Source organism: Pocillopora damicornis, chromosome 4, assembly GCF_964200805.1.
Source record: "Pocillopora damicornis chromosome 4, jaPocDami1.2, whole genome shotgun sequence".
In the NCBI taxonomy this organism is placed as follows: domain Eukaryota; kingdom Metazoa; phylum Cnidaria; class Anthozoa; order Scleractinia; family Pocilloporidae; genus Pocillopora; species Pocillopora damicornis.
The window spans coordinates 22,064,489-22,085,125 of NC_142673.1; the positions used below are offsets into that span (position 1 = coordinate 22,064,489).

Genomic DNA, 20,637 nt, shown 5'->3' on the forward strand with positions numbered 1-20,637 from the left:
CTATGTAAATAACGCTTAGAGGACGCCAAAATAGTATTTTAATTTCATTGAAACCAATTAAAAGACAATTTATTATTCTATCTCAAGTAGTCTCTTTTTTTAATGTCTTTGGGCTTCTCGCTTAGGCCTGAGTTAGTGAAGCGCTATTCGCTGCCAAGGACGGATCATCTTATTTTGGAAGTTGGTCGGAAAATCATTGCACTTTGCAATTGCTCAACTAGTTACAGATCCACTACATGATGTTTATACCACATACTATTTTTTTACAGCCGCTGAAAGAAAAGCGTGCATATTCAGTTAGAAAGCAAAACCGCCATTTTTAAGCCACTGTACGAAAATTTTCACCTGGTCTTCCAGGTGTGGTTTGTAATGTAAACAATACGATATTATTGCATGTCATTCCGCAAGGAAAGCTGCATAAGTCCTAAAAGGTTAGGACATAAAAAGATAAATTAATTGCATTTCACATGCAGCCTGGATGCTTCGAGTGTTTTAACACGCTGTGCATGGGGCTGAGGAAGTCAAAGCCTCGTCGTTTCCAAGGATATGACGGTGTGTCATCGAGTGGAGTGGAAAGCAAGACAGTTCAGTCAGTAGTGGAGCATGGCTCAATTCACGAGGATGCTGTCACTTGTATCGATGCATACGCTCCAGGAACCTCTCTGACCGGGGGTAAAGACAACGTGAGTACATTTGTGACATTTTCTGGAGTTCAAAACATTAACTAATTAGGTCAAGCTCAACAATCACTGCAGACTACCAACATGCAATAACTCGTGGGACAAACACCACGTGTACTCTGTCCCATTGCTATGGCAAACGCGTCTTTCACTCTTATTAACTTCCTGTAATCTGAAACCTTCCTAACATGTACTACCAATTTACAGCCTTCTTACTTATGGACAAAACGTTTTTAAAGGGAAGTGAACCTCAAAAACTTCCAGGATTCTCATCAGAGGGCAGGGTACAGGCATCTATACAGCCTCCTAAACAATAATCTTTACAATTGAACTAAAACTCTGTGTGTCCATTATTCATTGAACAGTCAGTTGTTTTATTTAACTGGAAACAAGGTGTTACTCTTCGTCAATGGACTGGTCACTCAAGAGACGTCACTAAAGTAAGTATTTATGCTGTTTTTTCATTGTCATGCATGATATTGACTCTCCTGTTTCAAACTCATTTTCTGGTATCCTTTTGGCAAAGTATGGTAGAAGAAGCATGTGCAGGTTTTTTCCTTTCTTATCATACATACATTTCACACAACAGAATCACCTTTCCACACACAAGATCTCATCAACTTCCCCCATAATCTGCAGACAACATAGCTGTCAAGCATAGGGTTAATGCACAAGGAGATCAGTTTTGGACAACTGTGTCAATTTCCCCCCACAAAATATCAAAGGAAAACATAACAAACATCCTGTTTATTTACCATTCTGTTTTGACCTTTTACCAAAAAGTTATACTCTTCCAAAATTCTGTGACCTACTGGCTGGCATGGTTAGTTGTAATATTTGTGAGACAACTTGGTTTAGACAGCTGGAAAACATGCCACCTAGTCATTACAGAGTTTGCACATGGATAGACTTTTGACTGCTGTGTTTCTGCAGACTGCTATGGTATTAACATATAGAAAAACTTTGGAAAATAGAATTTGATCCTGACATTTAGACTTAAAGCCTTGAGTTTTGGCCTCTGGGTTTCTCAATAGGTCAAACATGTAGGAGAAACTATTTTCAGTTCCTCAAGAGACAAGACAATTAAGGTTTGGCAGGCCAGTAAAGCAGGAAATGAACCCATTTCAACCTTTGAGGGTCACAGACTGGTGGTGACAGCTATTGATCTTAATGAAGGTAATGCAGAAGAACACAATTTTTGTTTATTTGTTGAAAAATATTATGAGTTAAACAATTTGGTCATCTAGTGCTCTTAATTTTCTTTCGCCTTCCAAGAGGGGAAGTCATTTTTGAGAGTAAAATAAGTGACACAAAATAAATTAATTGATAGCTGAAGTGAGTTTGACATTTTATCTCGCAGTAATTCCAGTAAAGGTGGAAGTTGAACCAAATGTTTCTCACAAATACACACCTATGGAAGTATTTTCACTCTCTTGTTGTTAAGCTGTATTACTTAAAAGAATAGTGGGCAGTGAGTGAACTTGGACAGTTAGTATACAAGGTTTTGCCAACTGCTGCTGTCAGTCATTGGTCCTTGTACATCAACTGATCAACTTGACCCAGAACAACTTGTTCTTTCCTCAAAAGGGCTGTAAATCTAATTTGTAGTTACCTTATTATAATAAAGTGCTGGTGACAATGAGGTACAGGTAATGCCTCTTCTTTTTTGGTACTGTTGTAGATGGAACTTTGTTATTTTCTGGGTCACGAGACAACTGTGTAAGACTGTGGGACACTACAAAGAACACAAGTATCAGTGAAAAAGAAGTATCCAGAAATCTGGTAAGTTTTAATGCTGAATTTATTGACAGTCTTGATTAAGACTGCCTTTAGTCAGTCTGATGGTCATTTTGTGATGGTCATTTTTTGATGATGCTATATTTAGTTCCAAAAAAAGAGGTGCAGTACAACATAGAAGTACACTTGCTGTATAATTGATAATTAACTGCTAATGAATGTATAAATTAATACTCTCTACTCATTTGTTTGTAGGTAAGTTGTGTGAAATGGGTACCTGGAACACAGACTCAAGTTGCTCAAACTGGAGAAGACAAAATGGTGAGGTAAAGAATGGCAGATGGTCTTTTTTATCTTATCTGATGGTGATATCATACACTGGTTGGTGGGAGCAACATGTCATGTGAATATCCTACCATCCTTTTTGAGACTAACAGAACAAATAAACTATGAGAAAGCAAGCAGCTGTTAAGTAGGTATCTAAAGAGAAGATGTTGCAGCTATTTTATATGTGTCTACTTTCATCACTCTTCCTGTCCCTTGTCTCTCTTTTATTTGCATCTTTTTTCAATTTCTGCACATACTTTGTGTGCTACTAACTAAATTCAGCTTACTGAATTTTCTTAGTTGTAAGAAAGCATTCCTTAGGGAATAACCCGGCAACATTAGACATGTTTCAATTTATTGGTATCTAGTGTCCCTGCAAGAGTTGTTTACTTTAATTGTAATATGTTGGCACAACGATCTTTTCTATATCAATATATTAAGTATTTTTTGCATCAGAATTTGGGATACAAGGAACATGCAACCTTCATTCACATTTCCTGCTCAGCAGTATTTTCAGGTAATTACTACTTTGGAAAATATAATTTTGACATGTTGTTTTTCACTCAATAACACCTGCTTTTGATTTTGACTTGTGGTATAAAACTAAAAAATTTGTCAAATGAAAAAAATCTTTATCCATTAAGTAAAATTTGGATTATTAATGTCAAGTAAAATACGTCTTTGTGCCTCCTCTGAAATGTTGATACCTTCAGAGATTCCTTCAAGGCTATAAGTGTCAGATTGTAGTAATTAATTACCAGTAAATCATTTTTGTTTTGAAGACCTGCTGTGATTGTTCAAGAAATGGGCAGTTTATTTTGACATGTAGTAATGGTTTCAATGGAAAAGGCTGTGAAGCTACAGTGAGTTATGTTTTTTAACATACTTTTTTTTACTAATTTCTCTTTTCTCCTTCTTCCCATGTTTGATGTTCTGAAAATATTCATATGGTGCTACAAACTGCATTACAAGTTGAAAGTCGCTTTTGATATATGACTGGCCTTGTCAGAAAGCAAGATGAAATTAACCTTTGTTCTTATTTGCCAAACAGGCAGATAAAGGCCAATGTTGCATGCTTTGTTCCTACAAAACAACAGCATTAAGTCTGACCCCTAAGAGTGACTAGCATCAAATTTCTCCGTACAATATCACCTATCAACAATCAAGGTTACTAAGGTACTGTAAAGAAAATGATCACCAACTAAACAAGCTCTTGATTGTTAGGTAAATTCTCCTTGTCAGCACCTTAGGAAATGTACATAGAATGGTGTGGAGAATATGCATACTGATGTTAGAGTGTAAAGGGTTGAAATGCAAAAAAAAATAAAATAAAAAATAAGCCAAATCTCAATGTCTTGACATCAAACCTTTGTTAATAATGCATCTGTCGCACTGGAAGTCTCACCTTTGCAGGTTGTGCTCTGTAATGTGATGCCTGTAGTCAAATATCACATGTTCACCAAATGCAATGGGCTTTTTCCTTTTTTAGACTGTAAATTACAACCTACATTTCAAGTCTCCTTTTGCAGACACCTTTTGTTGATTAAAACTCTTTGAAGCCAGCCCAGTGAAATTATGTTAAAAATGAAATTTGCTAACAAGTTTTTTTGATCAACAGCTCTGGGATGTGAGGGAACAGAAAATGATATGTAGATACATTGGCCATCAGCAGACTACATCAGCATGTGTTTTTCTTCCTTGTCTGGAACATGTTTGGTCGAAAGATCTGTAAGTAGTTAGACTCTTTGGTAGCAATCAGTTATGCTTGTCACACAATGCAGTCTCTCTTCAGAAGAGGGAGAAAAGAGCAAATTGTCTGCCTGGATATTTAAGTGACTTCATGTCATATTTAAAATAGAATTAAACTTAATGCTGATTTGTTGTTGTTTGCTAGAATTGCTACTGCCTCGCATGATTCCACTGTGAAAATTTGGGAGAGAGACAGCACAGGTAAAACAAGATTCCAATGTATTGTTAAGGGTAGCTTATTGGAGAGAGTGACCCTTTTAAAATTGTGGCTTGTAACCCTTCTTATTTATTATATGAATCAACATTACAAATTTGGCATTAACTTTTTTTTCTTAATGTGGTTCCTCTCAGATCTGCAAGGCATTTAAACCCAACTAAATAAATTTAAAAAATAATTACTTTTACCATAAATTTAGGACTTTCACTAACTCATGAAGCTCTTTTGAGTATGTGAAATATTGAAGGAATAATGGTTAGTGTTGAAAGGAATTGTTTGTTTTAAAAATTAACAGAATGCCTCACAACTCTTGATTTTTCTGGAGCTGGTCCCCTGACTGATCTTTGTGTGTGGGATGATGGAAGGTGAGAATTTCATTGATTATTAGTTATTTATGATAGATTGATCAATTATATTTCTACAAAGTGTAATCAATTTTGCCATCTTGACTACTTTAAGTTTTGATCACAAACTAGTCAGAATGGCCTCAGAAAAAATTTTAATAGGTGGGATAGTGAACAGTTCTAAACAGTATTTGTCCACTATTTCACTAACACAATTTAAACTCTCAGTTCTTAGCAAACTTATCCTTCAAATTACGGATGAAAAAATTTTACTCTCTGCTACTTCATGTGCATTTATCTTATAATCTTAAAAACATCAACTTATGTAAAATGTACACTGAACAATCTTCCCCCCCTTATAAACAGTAGTTATTTGACACTCTAGTAATCCTGTATTACTTTAAAGGTAAACATGTGTTAAAACTGATGTTCCTTGTGCTCTTGACTTACAGTTTATGTGTTTCTACAACAAACATGGGTGTGTACCTGTGCATCTTGGCGTCCCGTGAGGGCAAACCTGAGCTCACCAAGAAATGCCAGTTTTAGGCTTTTAAAGCCTGCTCTAATAATTTTTTTCTTCTAGAGACAAAAAGAAGTAAAATGAAAATTTTTAATTCAGATCTCTGGTATTTATTTACTTTTGTATTATTTATAAGTTGGGTTTTTCAACAATCTGTAATTAGAAATGCAAGTTGCTTCTGTAAGTAGAATGTACTAGTTACATTTCCTTTAGAATTGAACCATCTTGATTGATAGATCCAATAGTTGCATAAATTAGACATCTTACAGAGGTGTGTATGGTAGAACAAAAGCTTCTTTGAATATAAATGGGCATAAAGCATTAAAAATAACGCATCTTAAAAGGCTGCATGAGTGGTAATTTGTCTTTGATAGATCTGATAGTTGCATAAATTAGACATGTTACAGAGGTGTGTTTGGTAGAACAAAAGCTTCTTTGAATATACATGGGCATACAGCATTAAAAGTAATTCATCTTAAAAGGCTGCATGAATGATAATTTGTCTTTGGCATTGATGTTGTCACATTTGACAAGCCATGGTAATAACAAAACCTCATTTTAAAATACACAACATGCCTTGATCCTCAAGAATTGAGTTATGAAGTTTACATCAAGCAGGTGCAAATCTTTTTGCACTTTTGTCGTGTTTCATGTGAAAGGAATTATAGCTAGATGAGACTTAAGGTCTCAGAGCCATTTTCCCAGGACACTGATCTTTTCCGCCATCTGTCGCGTGATCTCGTGAAGTGGCGTGACAAAATATCTCGCGAGCCCACCATACGTCAGCAGAGTACGTGTTTTGAAAAAAATCAAGATGGCGGAGTACTTTGATGAAGTTGTGCTTGATGCGGAGGACTTGGAAAAACTCTTTGAAGCTGCAACAGAATTTGTTCGAACTATAAAGAATTTAAGCGATGAGAAAAAATTGACTTTTTATGCTCTTTACAAACAGGTGTGTATTATATCTACACGTAATTTCCGTTAACTGCATAGTCCTTTAAAATACTCACCGCACTAAATCACTAATTAAATAGATCATTTATCTGTTTAGAGACAAATTTGAGATGTGAACATTTCCTTTCAAGCTGTAAGCCTTATCGAAACATGTGGATTCATCTTACATGACTCGTTCTTGGAAGCTAGCCTGTAGTGGCCTTATATTCTGCTGTTACGATAGAGTTATAATGGTAACTATTAAAGCCAAAAAACATGGAGCCTTACACAAGCAACACTGAACAAGATATGAGGAGAGAAAAGAGGAAAATAGAGGAAGGATATCAGTTCCAATAAATGCAAAATTAACTGATGGAGACAATGATTACAAGAGGTTAAGTTTGTTTGGGTGTTACATACTGTGGAAATTCAAATCCTATTTTTTTCCGGTTTCTTTTTTTGTCTCAGGCTAAAGAAGGACCATGCAATACATCAAGACCAGGGTTTTGGGATATGATAGGAAAAGCCAAGTGGTAATCCTAATGTCCTCCTTTTTTTCGTAAATGTTTCCCAGACATGCCCTGTTTGCTTTGACTTAGTGAAGTGTAACCCTAGAAAAACATGTTGGGAAGAGGCACTTTTCAAACCCAGGAGCAATCTGGCCAACTTCAGATATTTCTCTTACACAGCAAAATAATCATGTTAAGAATAAGATTTCATAAAAGACAGGTTTGCTTATTACCTGGATGACCCTATAATTGCAGATTTGGTCTAAAACAATTTTAGATTCCAAAGGTACCAGTATCACTTACAGTTGCAAGTGAAGGAATTGACCAAGATGCCATCATTCCCTTCTAGTTGATTGTAATCACGTGCAGTGAGGATAAATTCCTTGCATATTTTTTGTTTCAAACCTGCTCAGAAACTTAACATATTTTGCCAACCAAAAATTGCCTCAAAGTTTTTATGGAGATTTGAAGGCAAAGTAACCATTGATAATGGATTATGTCTTCTATCATTAAAGGGACTCTTGGAAAAAACTTGGAGACATGTCAAAGCAAGAAGCACTAGAACGCTATATACAGGAACTTTTTGAAACAGACCCTGAATGGGAAGCAAAATATGCTGTCACTGATGACTTGGTAGGCTACAAATGAATCTTAGGTCAATGAAGTTTAATCACCTGTCTGTCACCAATTCAAGAATTTCAGTCTTGTGACCACCAGTCATGAGATTGAAATTCTTTTTTCGGAATTTTTCATGTAGACCCCAAAGGAAACTGAAAAACCAGTTCACAAACAGACAATGGGTCTTGCTGTTAGCACACTCAGAGGAAATGAGGATGATGTCATTAGGTCTGTATTTAAGTATGATATGTGTTTTATAACATGGAACATTTATTTATTTGAGATATTTTCTGGGATATTTGCCTACACTAACCACAAACAGCCAATAATATCGTGGCAAAACTGACCTTTTGGTTTTCATGGGTCAGCATTGTAACACTCAACTGACTGACAACTCTTCCTGATCACATTGAGGAAACAACAGTTCCTTCTGGTCTGCTATCATGCAGACAATCAGACCACACCAACAACCCTTTATTCCCTGAGAGTGACTAGCTTCTAATTTCCTCCTACAGTATCATAAATGACATGAGAATAAAGGAAATGATTACCAATTGTGCAAGCACAAGCTCGTGATTGCCAAACAAATTCTCCATATTAGTACCATAAAAAATGTTGTGAGAATATCAGTGTCAGGATGGTAGGCAAACATTAGGGTGTTAAGAGTTAACTGTATTTGAACCATTTACTTTAAATTATGATTACAACAAGGTTGAATTATTTTTATTCCCAAGCATGATATTCATGCTCATGCATTGCATTGATTTTAGTCTGACCAGATGAGATTTTTGATTGAAAATGTTATTCTTGAAATGGTAGTGATGCTAACAAGTCAGTGTTTGATTGGTGCAAGGAGGGTAACGTTAAAAGGATGGATGTTCTTCTGAACAAAGGGGAGAACATTAACGCAAAGGATGAGCAGGTAAGCAATTTTGACTGTTTCAAAATTTAATTTCTGAGCTGCAAACTCAGTTGGCTCCTTTGCAGCCAGTGTTACTGGGAATCACCATGCATGACTAGCCCAAGCAAAGCTGCATCATTAGTGTTTCAGTTATTAGAGGATTCTAGGTTGACTTTAAATCAATGAAGACAGGAATGTGTACTGTCAGGTTATTGTATTTTAGTAAGGAACACAACTAAACCACAACCTTTTTTCTCTCTGTTCAGAAATATGATATGGGTAGCGACTTACAGAAGTTAAAAATATGCATTCTGGTTGTGCAGATCACACCTGCCAATGATTAGGGCAAATATCAGCATTTTTCAGTGGAATTTGGCTTGTGACATGGTTGAAATGTATGGTTTTTTCCCAGTGTATGTAATTCAAGAGACCGGGCATTCTTAAGATATTATGTTTACTGTGGTATATGAATAATATGCTTTCTCCTAGGGTATGACTTTACTCCACTGGGCCTGTGACAGAGGCCATGAGGAGGTTGTAACATATCTAATAAAAAACAAGGCTGAGGTTAATATACAGGTAGGCACTTAATGCTATTCTCTGGTTTTTAAGAATAAAACTATTTTAACCAAGCCAAGCATGCATGGGTGAATCCTAAATCTCCTAAATATGATATAATTACTTTTTTAGGATGCTGATGGTCAGACACCTCTACACTATGGTAAATAACTTTAACTTTTTTTGGGGGGGAAAAAATATCAATTGAATAGCAAGCAAGAAAAAAAAGGGACACAAAGATCACAAAGCTGTGTTTATTGAGTAAGGTTTCTGACGTATGGCTATCACTTGAAAGGTGAGCTTTAGAAGCTCTTCAGTGCCCAAATTACATTGTCAACTCAGTTAATAAAACAAAGTGTACCTTAAATAGCTCTATTCAGATCAAAATGAGGACTTAGAAGACAAAATAATCTTTATATGGAAAAGCTAATTTTAGTCTTAGTGTTGAAGTGTTGTCTTTGTTCCAAATTGCAGCTGCCACCTGTGATTTTCTGTCAATAGTAAAAGAACTCTTACAATGTGGAGGAGATTCTACAATTATCGACAGTGATGGCTGTCGCCCAGCTGATGTTGCAGAAAATTCAGAATTAAAAGAACTTCTGAATATTTAAAAAATGCAAGTTTTTAACTGCAGTTTAAAAAAATATTTGAATGTTTTGCTTCTAAAGCTGGGAATATATTTATCGAGTCAAACTAATGGCTTGAAATGCATTGAAAAAAACATTTTCAAAATTATTTTTACTACAAAAATGTTAAGTATATATATGTGATATCATGATAATTCCAACATGAAGCAAGGTGAAAGAGTATCATATCTTTGGCATTACTTACATGATTTTGCTATTATTTATATTTATTTTGAAGGTTCAGAAACATGAAGCAATGTGTTTGTCATTAATAAATATTTTCTGAAAATTTTCAGAAACAAGAGAAATTGGAATTTTTGAGGCTCAACCTTCTATGAATTTATTGGAAAAATAGCCTCTAATGCAATGAAATAAATAGTCAAACAGAATCTAGAATTGTACACTCCCCTTAATGGTTACTCCTAGTTCAACACTTACACTTACTTTCCTGGGCCAAATTGTTGGAAGACTAATTAGCACTAATCCAAGGCTGAAATTTAATGTGGGTCTTACAAGCCTTTTCAGGATAATTTTACTGATTCTTTTCAGAGTATCCAATAATCAAATTATAGACAAAATTACTTATAATTGATCTTGTTTTAAGCTTTTAGATCTGAAATCAGATTTCACTCTAACCCTGGGTTATCTTAACTCAGCTTTGAACAACCTGGCCCTGGATGTCACAGGGATCAACTAGAATTGCTAATGAATGTCTAATTCTCTTATTTTACAATATGACACAGCCTTATTTCCTCAAAAATGCAATTATTATGTAACTCAATGAGTATCATGTTTAAAATAATTATTATAACCTACTAGAACCCTAAAATACTAGTGATGCAATGTCGCTTTGTGTTCATTGCATTTCTCGATAAAATTACTGCAAAAGCTAACAATTTTAATTGAATTAATTGATGCCTTAAAGTAGTGCTGCATACTGTCACTCAACTCCTGATCCAGTGTTCTCCCTTACTTTAAGAACAACATGTAAAAGAAATTTTCAGACTGGTAGAGCAAAACTTTCGCCTTAATTTAAAGAATTTCAAGTGATTTTAGGCAGTAATAAGAGGCACTATGTACCAATTCAATAACCTTATGAAGTCAGAGGTCATAAATTTTAATGACATTGTTGATTTTACTAACCATGTTAGTTCTTGGCATGTTAAGTCATTACTACTAATGAAGTTTTTAAATTTGTTTACAATGTCATTTATTTTGATTTAAATTTGCTTGTGACATTGTTAATGTTAAGACATCATTAATTTGATTAAAGTGCCACTATCTTGAGGACATCATTAATTTAAATGATGTAGTTTGACTGTTTCTGACATCATAAACTAACTTTCATGAGGTCATTTTGTGTTACGAAGGTGTAGGGGACTTAAATGTATTAAACTAGCATGTACTGTGTGTGACATGCTAAAAAATAAAAAAAGGATGTGATAATAATACAGTTAAGAAAGAGTGTTAAACAGCAATTATGGCCTGAAAAGGAGAACACGGTGATCAGTTGTTTTCATTCAGCCAGTCCAATAGTTGTGGAACAAAATATGTTATGATGATGTCAGCACCTGAAAAACCACATAAGACAAGTTAACTTTCATTTAGAAGGTTACTAGAGAACAATTAATTGATCATAATTTTGATTTCTTGGAAATAACTTTATTCGTGGGAATTAGTTTGTAATTACTACTAAACAGTATCCTTGTGTGAGATCTAAACCATGAGCTACACCTGCCTGTTACTACAGCTAACTGAGGTTAACAACAGTAAGGTAATGAACAAAACATTAACCAACAATTAAGGATCCATCAAAATCAAAATCTGTTTATTTCTTGGCTAATCAGCTTCCATGTCTTTGGAAGAGAAGGGCTCACAGAAGTCATGTGTATAAAACAATGAAAATTGAAAAAAATATCAGTACTGGCATTCAAAAGTATAATAATATTGTAAGAATTTTTTCTTAATAATACAAAATTATTATTACCTGCCCTTCTCATAGAGGTTAAGCATTCTAGAACAATTTTCTTTAAGTCAAATGCTCCTGCCTTACTTCCATGATACAACATTGCAAATTCCCCCGACACCTTAGGAAAGAGGAATGAACTGATTTGTGAGACTTGACAACAAAAGGGACTTTCTTGCAACAGCAGTAATAGAAATTATATTTTTGGTTTTCTTGATGTTGATCTTCATGTCTGTTCCCCTCCTTTCGACTTAGATTCAGGTGGTCAGTGAGAATTAACTTGTGAACTAACATGGTTCTAACTGATGTGTCCTTAAATAAAAGGTTTAATTGAATTTGAGTAAAATTCAAAGAAGTGTTTTGATACAAACCTGGTAAATTGCCAGTGGCAAATCAGGGAACTAGTGAAATAAATAAAAAGTCTCAAAAAGTGTTAATGACAATTAATTTAAAATTATCATAGTGATGACTTCATGTTAATTAATTTTAGAGTGAAAAACTGTGACTTTGTAAATTGCTACAATTATACAAATATGTTCAGTTTGATAAACCCATTGCTGAAGGTAATTGGTATGATCCCTGTATTGAACTATTATGTGCGTGTCTTATGGTTGTCCATTGAAAACCTTCTTATCTAAAATATCCATTCTGCCTGACTTTTATATCTGGTCTGAGCAAATAACTCTGAAAATTCATCATTTTCCAATTAACAGGGAAAGTTAACAAAGTAAACCATGTTATATGGCATGGAAGAGAGTTGAGTCTTTTGAGATACTAGCAGGCCTGTTAGTTCTGTTAGTTGCTAGTCTCTCATTGACAGCTCTTTTATGATAATTTCAGAAGTTGTCCAAGCATTTTCAGAAACCTGGCTCAATTATGGAGGGGACATACTTGACAAAATTCTCTAAGCTAATGAGCATGGAATGATATGTACATTTTCTATCAAAAATGCTAAGTCTTGTGAGTAAAAGTTACTAAAAGTAAACAATCTATTGTGTACCTTATCCTTAGTTTGCCTCACAATATCAAGGTAAGCCATCCCCGGTTTGACCATAAGAAAATCTGCTCCTTCCCTGACATCCCTTTCCTGGTAATTGGTTAGAAGGAAAAATTTACAAGAAACACTTTTATCTTGGATTTACTGGTAAGGTTTTATTGCAGACCAAGTGTTTCAGGCTGTCAGACCTTCTCCCAATTACCATACCCCCTGCCCCCCACCCCCCAACAAAAATTGTTGTTAGTTTTCCTAGCAAACAGTTCCCCAATACCCATTCACACCCTTTGTTTGAGAAGTTCCCTGCTCAAGAGCTCTAGACAATGACTCCTGCTGAGCTTTGAGGTCAGATCCCCAGATGTCAATAATGAGGCCAGAATGCCTCACACCCCTGGAAAAAGAAGCAAACTTTAAAAAAATGCTTTCTCTTTTAACTCCCTTATATTATTACCATTTAACCAACAAACAGGTGATGAAACTATACAAACTCATCAGCAAGAGGCTTTTACCTGCTGAAGCACCAAATTCTTGGGGCTTATCGAGCAAATTTCAATTTTGTCCAAGCAAAGGGGCTGATAAAAGGCTAATGCTCAACATGACAGCTTGAGAATCTCATGGCAATGGCCAAATCACCTTATTGACTCAGTTGATAAACCCAAACTGCTTAAAATAAAGCCACCTACAACAAGCAAAGAATGCTAAAAACCAAATCTTACCACAGCTCTGGCAGCAAGACCTTTAGATCCTGATGGCAACTGATAACATCTTCTATCACCAAAGGCTGGTGCACTTTTCGCTGCATCTCTATAAAAGAAATGCAAACAAACTACAACAATATGCAATACGAAAGTGATGTGACAGCTGTAGTATATTTAATAAATAGATTCCAAGTTGCTGTGCCTCTGTTCAGTAATAGATGACAGAGGACGTCAAAATGTGGTAAGAACAAAAAAGTGGCACATTAGGCACAGATGAGTGTGTCACTGATGTTCTTACCACATTTTGACATCCTCTGTGATCTATTACTGAACAGATGCATGGCAACTTGGAATCTACTTGTTTTATATAATAAAGAATTAAAAAAAGTTTTGATGATGATGTCATCTATATGTCTGTCCTCCAATAGATCATAAGTGAGAACCAATCAGAATGCGTGCATAACTGAGCTTATTATATAAATAAATTTGAATACAGCAAGGTATGGAAATCACTGGATGGTTTGATTATTAGTAGCAAGAGGTGTCTTTTATAACTCACAGATTACCTGAATGGACCATAAAAACTAGAGGCAAACTTTGCACTGTAGCTCATAACTGCAACCTAATGGAGATATTATTACATTAGAACACATGTGGCAAGAATAAATCTTGAAATATTTATTAATGCTGTATCAACGAGCTACCTTAAACACAAATTATAGGCATTGTGTATTACAATTATATCAATACCTTTCCTCCATAACCATTCTTGTGTAATATATCTTTAATAGCTGCTATTCTATTGTCCATCATGTCTGAAGGGGCTACAACATGACAACCTAGAAGAGAATTCATGGGTAAGCTGTACACAATTGTGGGTAAATAACAACTGACAGCTACTGGATATGCACTTGATCCTCTGAATGAACATAGCTTGCTCAGCAACAGTTTTTTTTTTCACTGCTAAATTTACAGATAACCCACAAGCTATTGGACAGAAATTATGATTATCACAAAAGAGTAGGGAACTAAGGTGGCTTACAGGTTATTGAGCTGCTCTCTGGATTGAGAGGTATGGGTACCAGCCCCAGCTGCACCATTTTATTGAGTTCTTCTGCAAAAATAGTTGGTCTCTATGTGTTTCTCTCCACCCATGATTACACATGAATACAAACAAATGGTGAGGGAAATCGGAGGAAATGCTGAAGGCAACCCTGTTAAGCTTTAGTGCATCCCATCTGTAGAGGTGCAGCTACAATAATCCAAGTTGCCTTAAAATCTACTGAAAGTGGAAAAAGCTTTGGCAGGATGGTCTCTTGACTTATTAGCTGACTTCACTTTTTTATCACTGATGGACAAAGAAACAATTTTAAAAGGCTACTCAGATTCCTCTTCTATATGGGATGTTAGTCCATCAGGTAGTAACATAAATTGGTCCCCATTAAGAGTTTTAAAGCTGACATTTCTCCATTTGCTCTGATGTTAGCCCTTTGTCAGAGCAAATGGAGGAATTGTGGGTTGTGTCTGTATGTTTGAATGCAGAAAATGGAGCTATGCTATTGGTGGAAACATGGTAATGAGTTCCCAGTTGATGTTATCAACTCAGATACAAATAACCCTGTTATACACTCCCTCTAATGCTGCACCACAATTTCTTTCGAAACTTACCCCCTTTTACATAAAAAAAATAGTTTCTTCAACAAATTAAATCACCTCAAAGAGGAAAATATTCCATTTCTATTTTCATACCTGCCTTGGCATAGGACAAAGATATTTCAGCAATCCTTTTGATACTTGCTGCATTGTTGATGGAACCATCCTCATTTAGGATACCTGTGAGTAAGACTTTCAGTTAAGAATTTGACTCTGCCTTATGTTATTGAGGAAAGGGAAAATTAATCTTGGTACCTGTAGTCAGTTAACATGCATATATATCCATTTACATATGCTTATATGTGTGCAAACAAACAAATTTTTCAAATAAACATAAAGTGTTTTAAAATCCCAACTGGTAGGAGGCAGACCAGTTGGCTAATTAGACAGCCCAGCTGATGAGTTGAACTTAAGGAAACTGCAAACAAATCCAAGGAATAGCAGGGAGGAGGACTTGAACCTGGGACCATCAGATTTACAAGTCCAGTGCCCTAACCACTCACCCATGCCACCTCCTTAATATACTAATGCAATGAAGTCCCATTGAGTTCTTCTGAAACAAATTAGTCTAATCTGTTTGGAAAGGTGTATCTATAACAGGTGTACCTGGTACAAAAGGTGTTTCTAAGTAACTAAATTTCAAAGTTCTCTTTCACTGATACTGGCTACTATCTAGCTTTTAATCAAATTGGTAAATTTAATTACAACCTCATACACTTTTAAACTGTAAGTGGTATATTGATTTAATATTCAAAACTTAAAATTGGTGATTAACAAATTAAAGGTGTTAAAGAAGGTAAACGAAAAAATCAATCAAGGCATTACTGTACCTAAGCAGCCCAAAAATTAACTTAGTACCCAATGCACCTTAGACTGTAATTTTGTATATATGAATTATTCATTATATTTTATCTTTTTAATACGGTATATTTTATAGTTATTAGTTGTAGCATCTATATTTTGTAATTGTTTTGAGGGCCACAGAGTCATCAGTATCTTAGGGCTACTGTTAAGTGTTTTTTACCCTCTCTAAGGAAAGCCTATTATTATTATTATTATTATTATTGATTTGAAGTCTTAAAAGGTTTAGTTCATGAGAACAAAAAAATTTAATGAAAACTGCAGAGGATATCACATACCACAGTGGCCATGAGTTGCATATGGACAAATACAAACATCACAGCAGATCAGTAGGTCAGGAAACAAGGATGATATCTTCTTTATTGCTAAGACCGCAGGGTTATCTTCACTGTCTGCATTACAAGCATCATCTGTCTACACAAGGATATATGTACACACTGGATATGAATACATAGGGGTTTATTTGTTAACCCTTTCACTCCCAAGATCTCATTAGTAATTCTCCTTCATGTGTGCTACACAATTCTTATCGTGTTATTTTGGAGAATTTGGTATTAGATCAGCTAATAATAATAATATTTTTTGCTATTCTCATTATTTGCCAGCTTGATATTGTATTGATGTTGAAAGGAGAAGTTTTGTCTTGGTCACCCATGGGAGTTAAAGAGTTAAAGTTATTATAACCTGCCAGCAATCTCCATTATTGCTTTAACCCTTTACCCTTTAGAGTGACTAGTATCTAATTTCTCCCAACAACATCACGCCTAAATCACACATTAAGGTCATGAGAATAAAGTAAATGATCACCAACTAAAAAGGGTCTTGATTGTTAAACAAATTCTCCTTGTCAGCACCTTAAGAAATGTATAGGGAACAGTATGGAGAATATGCATACTGATAATAGGTGTAAAGGGTTAAAATATGAAATAAGGTGTCCAGAAGGAAGCAGACAACATATTTACAAACTAAGAAATAATAAGTTTAATAAAATGTATTCCTATGAGTTGATTTCCTTTCCCAATTAACTTGGAATTATGAGTTGGTATTAAGTTATCTTATACTACTGCATTGCTTAACTCCACCAGGAAAATAATTGAATTGGAAAGGGTATATCACTTGATCCAACCCTAAATCATGTAAAACATTTCATCCAGTGAGACTATTAGCAAAATTAAGGGTTGCTATAATGATCCTTAAGACCTGCTGCAAAGATTTTATCTCCTTCCATGTCACAAAATTTTGTTGTCTGATTTAAAATACATAGCGAACAATCAGTGATTGTACCTTCTTTAGCCTTGAGAGAACTCCAAACAACAAAACAGACTTGAGTCCTTTCTTCACCAAGGGTGAAACTATCTTTTCCATATTGTTAATCCCCATCCTTTGAATAAAGTTGAAGAATCATTAACTCATAAAGAGCTGAACACATTCTTGACATTTCCCCAATCTTAGGGGTGGAGTGTGAAAATCAAATATTTTTCCCATTCTGCTGTATGACCTCTCCCTCTTTTCCTGCCTGCCTTCCAATCTTAACCGGGTAAATATGCATATTTTGATGAAATGATGAGTGTATATTTTCATTTCCTCAAGTGTGCAACCCTCATGAAATTTTCATTTCCAGCCTTATCTCAGGGTCTCAAAGGGGTGATGGCTTTTATGGCTAACCATTACAATTTTGGCCTTTTTACAGCTACAGTCAACCCAAAATGACAGAAAATGACATACTGTAGAAAGGAAAAATTTTACAATTGAACTTTTTCCTGCCCAAAAGCTATTTTTTTTTTGGCCGTTTTATGGCTAACAATTAACCCCATTGAGACTCTTTTCTCTCAACCCCCATCACCCCTCCTGCCTCCTATTCTCCCAGACTTCTGCCCCTAGTCCCTCTCTACAGCTTTGTCCATTGTGCAAGTACAAGTAACCATTAATCCTAGTGTTTCAAAGATAATGTTCTAGGCATGATAGACCTGGCATTGAAACATTAGCTTATGACTGATTTGGGATTATTTCTCTTTAAATAATACTGGCAAAAAATTTTTCAGGAAATGTCATAGCTTCATAATCTGCAGGTTGATATTTCTTTGATGATAAAGTCATGTACCTGTACTGTCCAGGTAGACTTGAAACTTCCTCCAATGCATCTGCTTCATCTCTACAAAGATAGCAAGTTTTTTTAAATCCCTAAGATCAGAAGATTTGCTTAACCTTTAATTAAAAACATCCACAAACAGAGAAATAATTTATCACAATCAATTCATATTTCTCCCATTATTTCAACCCAAGGCTATGGAGCCCAGTTAGTGCCACCTCGTATTTCTCATCAATTTTTTTCCATGACTTCCACTTTTTTCACGACTTCAACCTTTTTTTCACTACTTCAACTTTTTTTTTAATGACTTCAATGTTTTTTTTGACTTAAACTTTTTTTCATGACTTCAACTTTTTTTCATAACTTTAACTTTTTTTCATAACTTTAACTTTTTTTCAAGACTTCAACTTTCCCACATGACTTTTTCTCATGACTTCAATATTCTGGCATGACTTTAACTTTCCAGCATGACATAAACATTCTGACACGACTTTAATTTCCCAGAATGACTTTCTCTGGTCTGTTATTCAACAGTGCCCATAAATGTTTACCTTAAGATTGAATGTCATCTTGTCCAAATTTTGTGGGCAATAGGTGGAACGTAAACAATCAAAATTTTTTTGTTTTAACACACAAGGCCATAGTAAAGCAGTTTTGTGATGGTTAAAAAAGAAATGAAGCCAAAGAGATTATTCTAGTCAGTAGGAATAGGTTTAACTAGAAAATGAGCCAATCATGTAGATGTGGACGAGTGAGTTGGCCATGTCTGAATTTACTTCTTCTCAGTACATTGGCAACACAGGGACACCTCCATGTAAACAGGCCCTTAGACTGGTGGGGGACCCCAGGTAGGTGAGGTAACCTGTCTAGACATGGTCAAAACATAAAACGCGTTTACATGCAATCTTACAACCCTGGGGTGCTGGGGTGAGGTTTCTTGAGGTTGTTGTTGTGCTTGCAATTAAGGAGTTTAAGCAGAGGTGTCCCAATCTCGAGAAGGAGACAAAAGATTAATTCTCAGACACATTTGTATTTATTCATAAAAGCGTCATGCATTGTGTTACACAGCATTAGGTTATGCAAGGAACCATTGACTTAATATGTTATACTGAATAGTTCGAGAAATGAAATACCATAGAGTTCCGATAGTAGCAACCCTCGTTAATTTCAGAATTAACAGCCTTTAGGGGTTACTACTTTCAGGGGGTCATTACTTTTGGGGGGTCGTTACTTTTGGGGAACAAAAATGGTTTACAAATAGAGCTGGTGTGAACTTTTTTTTCTGAAATAAAAATGAACGACATAAAATTAAAAAAGAACAACATTATATTTGCATTCCATATGTATAGATTGTGTTTCATAAAAAGAAGGTAACAATGATAAATACCACAATATGGAACTAAAAAAAATCAATATCAACACCAATAAACAAATGAGACAAAATTTGTTTATCCAGTTATCACGGTCTTGCTATTTTCAGGGGGGGGGGTCACTACTTTTGGGAGGTTGCTACTTTCAGGGGGTTGCTACTTTTAGTGGGATTTACAAGCAGCCACAAAAAATTGGCATTAATTTCAGGGAGGACACTACTTACAGGGAGTCATTACTATCGGAACTTTTATGGTAGGGTCAATTTAGGATGCTAAATATTCCAAAATGTAAACATTTTACACTCCTTGTGTATCCAATGTGGTTTCTGGTGATTTCTGCCATGAGACAGCTAGGATATGTACAAAGTTTTAAATGTTTCGCTTTCAAGCTTTTTGCCATGAATGCGACCCCGGCTAGGTGGGTTACCCCACCTTGAGACATTTACATGGCAAATTGTCACCCCGGCTGACAGGCTTACCCTACCTGGCAGACTGGACAACCCACCTAGGCAGGTCACCCTGCCTATCATGTAAACATGATCAAGATAAAATAAGAAACTATATGGACAGGCGGGTTACCCCACCTAGGCGGGTTACCTCACGTAGTTACGTCGGAATGTTGAAGTCGTGAAAAAAAGTTGAGGTCGTGAAAAAAAGTTGAAGTCGTGAAAAAAAGTTGAGGTCGAGAAAAAAAGTTGAAGTCGTGAAAAAAAGTTGAGGTCGTGGAAAAAAAGTTGATGAGAAATACCAGATGGCTCTAAATGGGCTCCGTACAAGGCCTCTTTCTCAAACCACGGTTCCTCCTATCCGCACGCAACATACAGTACGTCGAACGGTTTTCGTATATTTGTATTTTCGTATATTTGTATTTTCGTATATTTGTATTTTCGTATATTTGTATTTTCGTATTACTCACGTGATGAACAAAGGGTAGAGCAAGTTCTTTGATGTTATTTCCGTGTTTGTGCTTTGCCAACTCCTTGTGGTAGTGTGATTGTAACCACTGTGTAAGGCTCCCTGAGAGGCCATTTTGACGCAAATATTCAACATTTAACTGTGCCTTATTACTTCAATTCAGCGGCTGAGCTGAAGTGGATGAGTGACTATATCACTTAACATTTACGTAATTTCACCTTCACTGAATTTCGTAAATTTAATCTATATTACGGCTTAAAAATAAACAAAATCCATTGAGTAAAGGGTCCAATTCGATTTTACTAAATTTTTTACGTAAATTTTCCAGAGACGCGATGGGTTTACGATAAATTGTTATTCGGAGACGCTACA

General features: G+C 35.5%; 3 protein-coding genes across 3 annotated transcripts; 2 read left to right on the forward strand and 1 right to left on the reverse strand.

Moving 5' to 3' along the window:
- Positions 1-131: 131 nt before the first annotated feature.
- LOC113673751 (WD repeat-containing protein 31) lies at positions 132-6,055 on the forward strand. Its single transcript, XM_027190184.2, has 11 exons — positions 132-683; positions 1,046-1,120; positions 1,715-1,856; positions 2,362-2,462; positions 2,673-2,743; positions 3,201-3,261; positions 3,527-3,607; positions 4,363-4,472; positions 4,639-4,694; positions 5,006-5,075; positions 5,507-6,055. Exons 1-11 carry the CDS (start codon positions 468-470, stop codon positions 5,598-5,600), a joined length of 1,077 nt encoding a protein of 358 aa, XP_027045985.2. The 5' UTR covers positions 132-467; the 3' UTR covers positions 5,601-6,055.
- Positions 6,056-6,246: 191 nt separating this feature from the next.
- LOC113673752 (acyl-CoA-binding domain-containing protein 6) lies at positions 6,247-11,024 on the forward strand. The gene is made up of 8 exons (XM_027190185.2): positions 6,247-6,526; positions 6,976-7,040; positions 7,532-7,649; positions 7,774-7,862; positions 8,454-8,556; positions 9,025-9,114; positions 9,226-9,256; positions 9,568-11,024. The coding sequence occupies exons 1-8, from the start codon at positions 6,389-6,391 to the stop codon at positions 9,702-9,704; spliced, it is 771 nt and encodes a 256-aa protein (XP_027045986.2). The 5' UTR covers positions 6,247-6,388; the 3' UTR covers positions 9,705-11,024.
- Positions 9,334-20,636, reverse strand: LOC113673771 (delta-aminolevulinic acid dehydratase). The gene is made up of 12 exons (XM_089202544.1): positions 20,267-20,636; positions 17,993-18,043; positions 17,176-17,272; positions 16,170-16,305; positions 15,127-15,210; positions 14,128-14,216; positions 13,944-13,999; positions 13,396-13,483; positions 12,686-12,772; positions 12,057-12,086; positions 11,707-11,806; positions 9,334-11,290 (listed from the first exon to the last, which is right to left on the reverse strand). The coding sequence occupies exons 1-12, from the start codon at positions 20,398-20,400 to the stop codon at positions 11,226-11,228; spliced, it is 1,017 nt and encodes a 338-aa protein (XP_089058670.1). The 5' UTR covers positions 20,401-20,636; the 3' UTR covers positions 9,334-11,225.
- Between the last annotated feature and the right edge of the window lies 1 nt (position 20,637).

What these genes read in the sequence shown, in the direction of transcription:
- LOC113673751 (XM_027190184.2), top strand. Translation starts at nt 468, where the DNA reads ATGCAGCCTGGATGCTTCGAGTGTTTTAACACGCTGTGCATGGGGCTG. An exon ending in CTGCTCAGCAGTATTTTCAG is followed by an intron (nt 3,262 to 3,526) that starts GTAATTACTACT and finishes TTTGTTTTGAAG; the next exon opens with ACCTGCTGTGATTGTTCAAG. An exon ending in GAAAAGGCTGTGAAGCTACA is followed by an intron (nt 3,608 to 4,362) that starts GTGAGTTATGTT and finishes TTTGATCAACAG; the next exon opens with CTCTGGGATGTGAGGGAACA.
- LOC113673752 (XM_027190185.2), top strand. Translation starts at nt 6,389, where the DNA reads ATGGCGGAGTACTTTGATGAAGTTGTGCTTGATGCGGAGGACTTGGAA. An exon ending in ATGATAGGAAAAGCCAAGTG is followed by an intron (nt 7,041 to 7,531) that starts GTAATCCTAATG and finishes CTATCATTAAAG; the next exon opens with GGACTCTTGGAAAAAACTTG. An exon ending in AATGAGGATGATGTCATTAG is followed by an intron (nt 7,863 to 8,453) that starts GTCTGTATTTAA and finishes TTGAAATGGTAG; the next exon opens with TGATGCTAACAAGTCAGTGT.
- LOC113673771 (XM_089202544.1), bottom strand. Translation starts at nt 20,400, where the DNA reads ATGTTGAATATTTGCGTCAAAATGGCCTCTCAGGGAGCCTTACACAGT. An exon ending in AGTTTTTATGGTCCATTCAG is followed by an intron (nt 13,484 to 13,943) that starts GTAATCTGTGAG and finishes TTTCTTTTATAG; the next exon opens with AGATGCAGCGAAAAGTGCAC. An exon ending in TGAGGCAAACTAAGGATAAG is followed by an intron (nt 12,087 to 12,685) that starts GTACACAATAGA and finishes TTATTTCACTAG; the next exon opens with TTCCCTGATTTGCCACTGGC.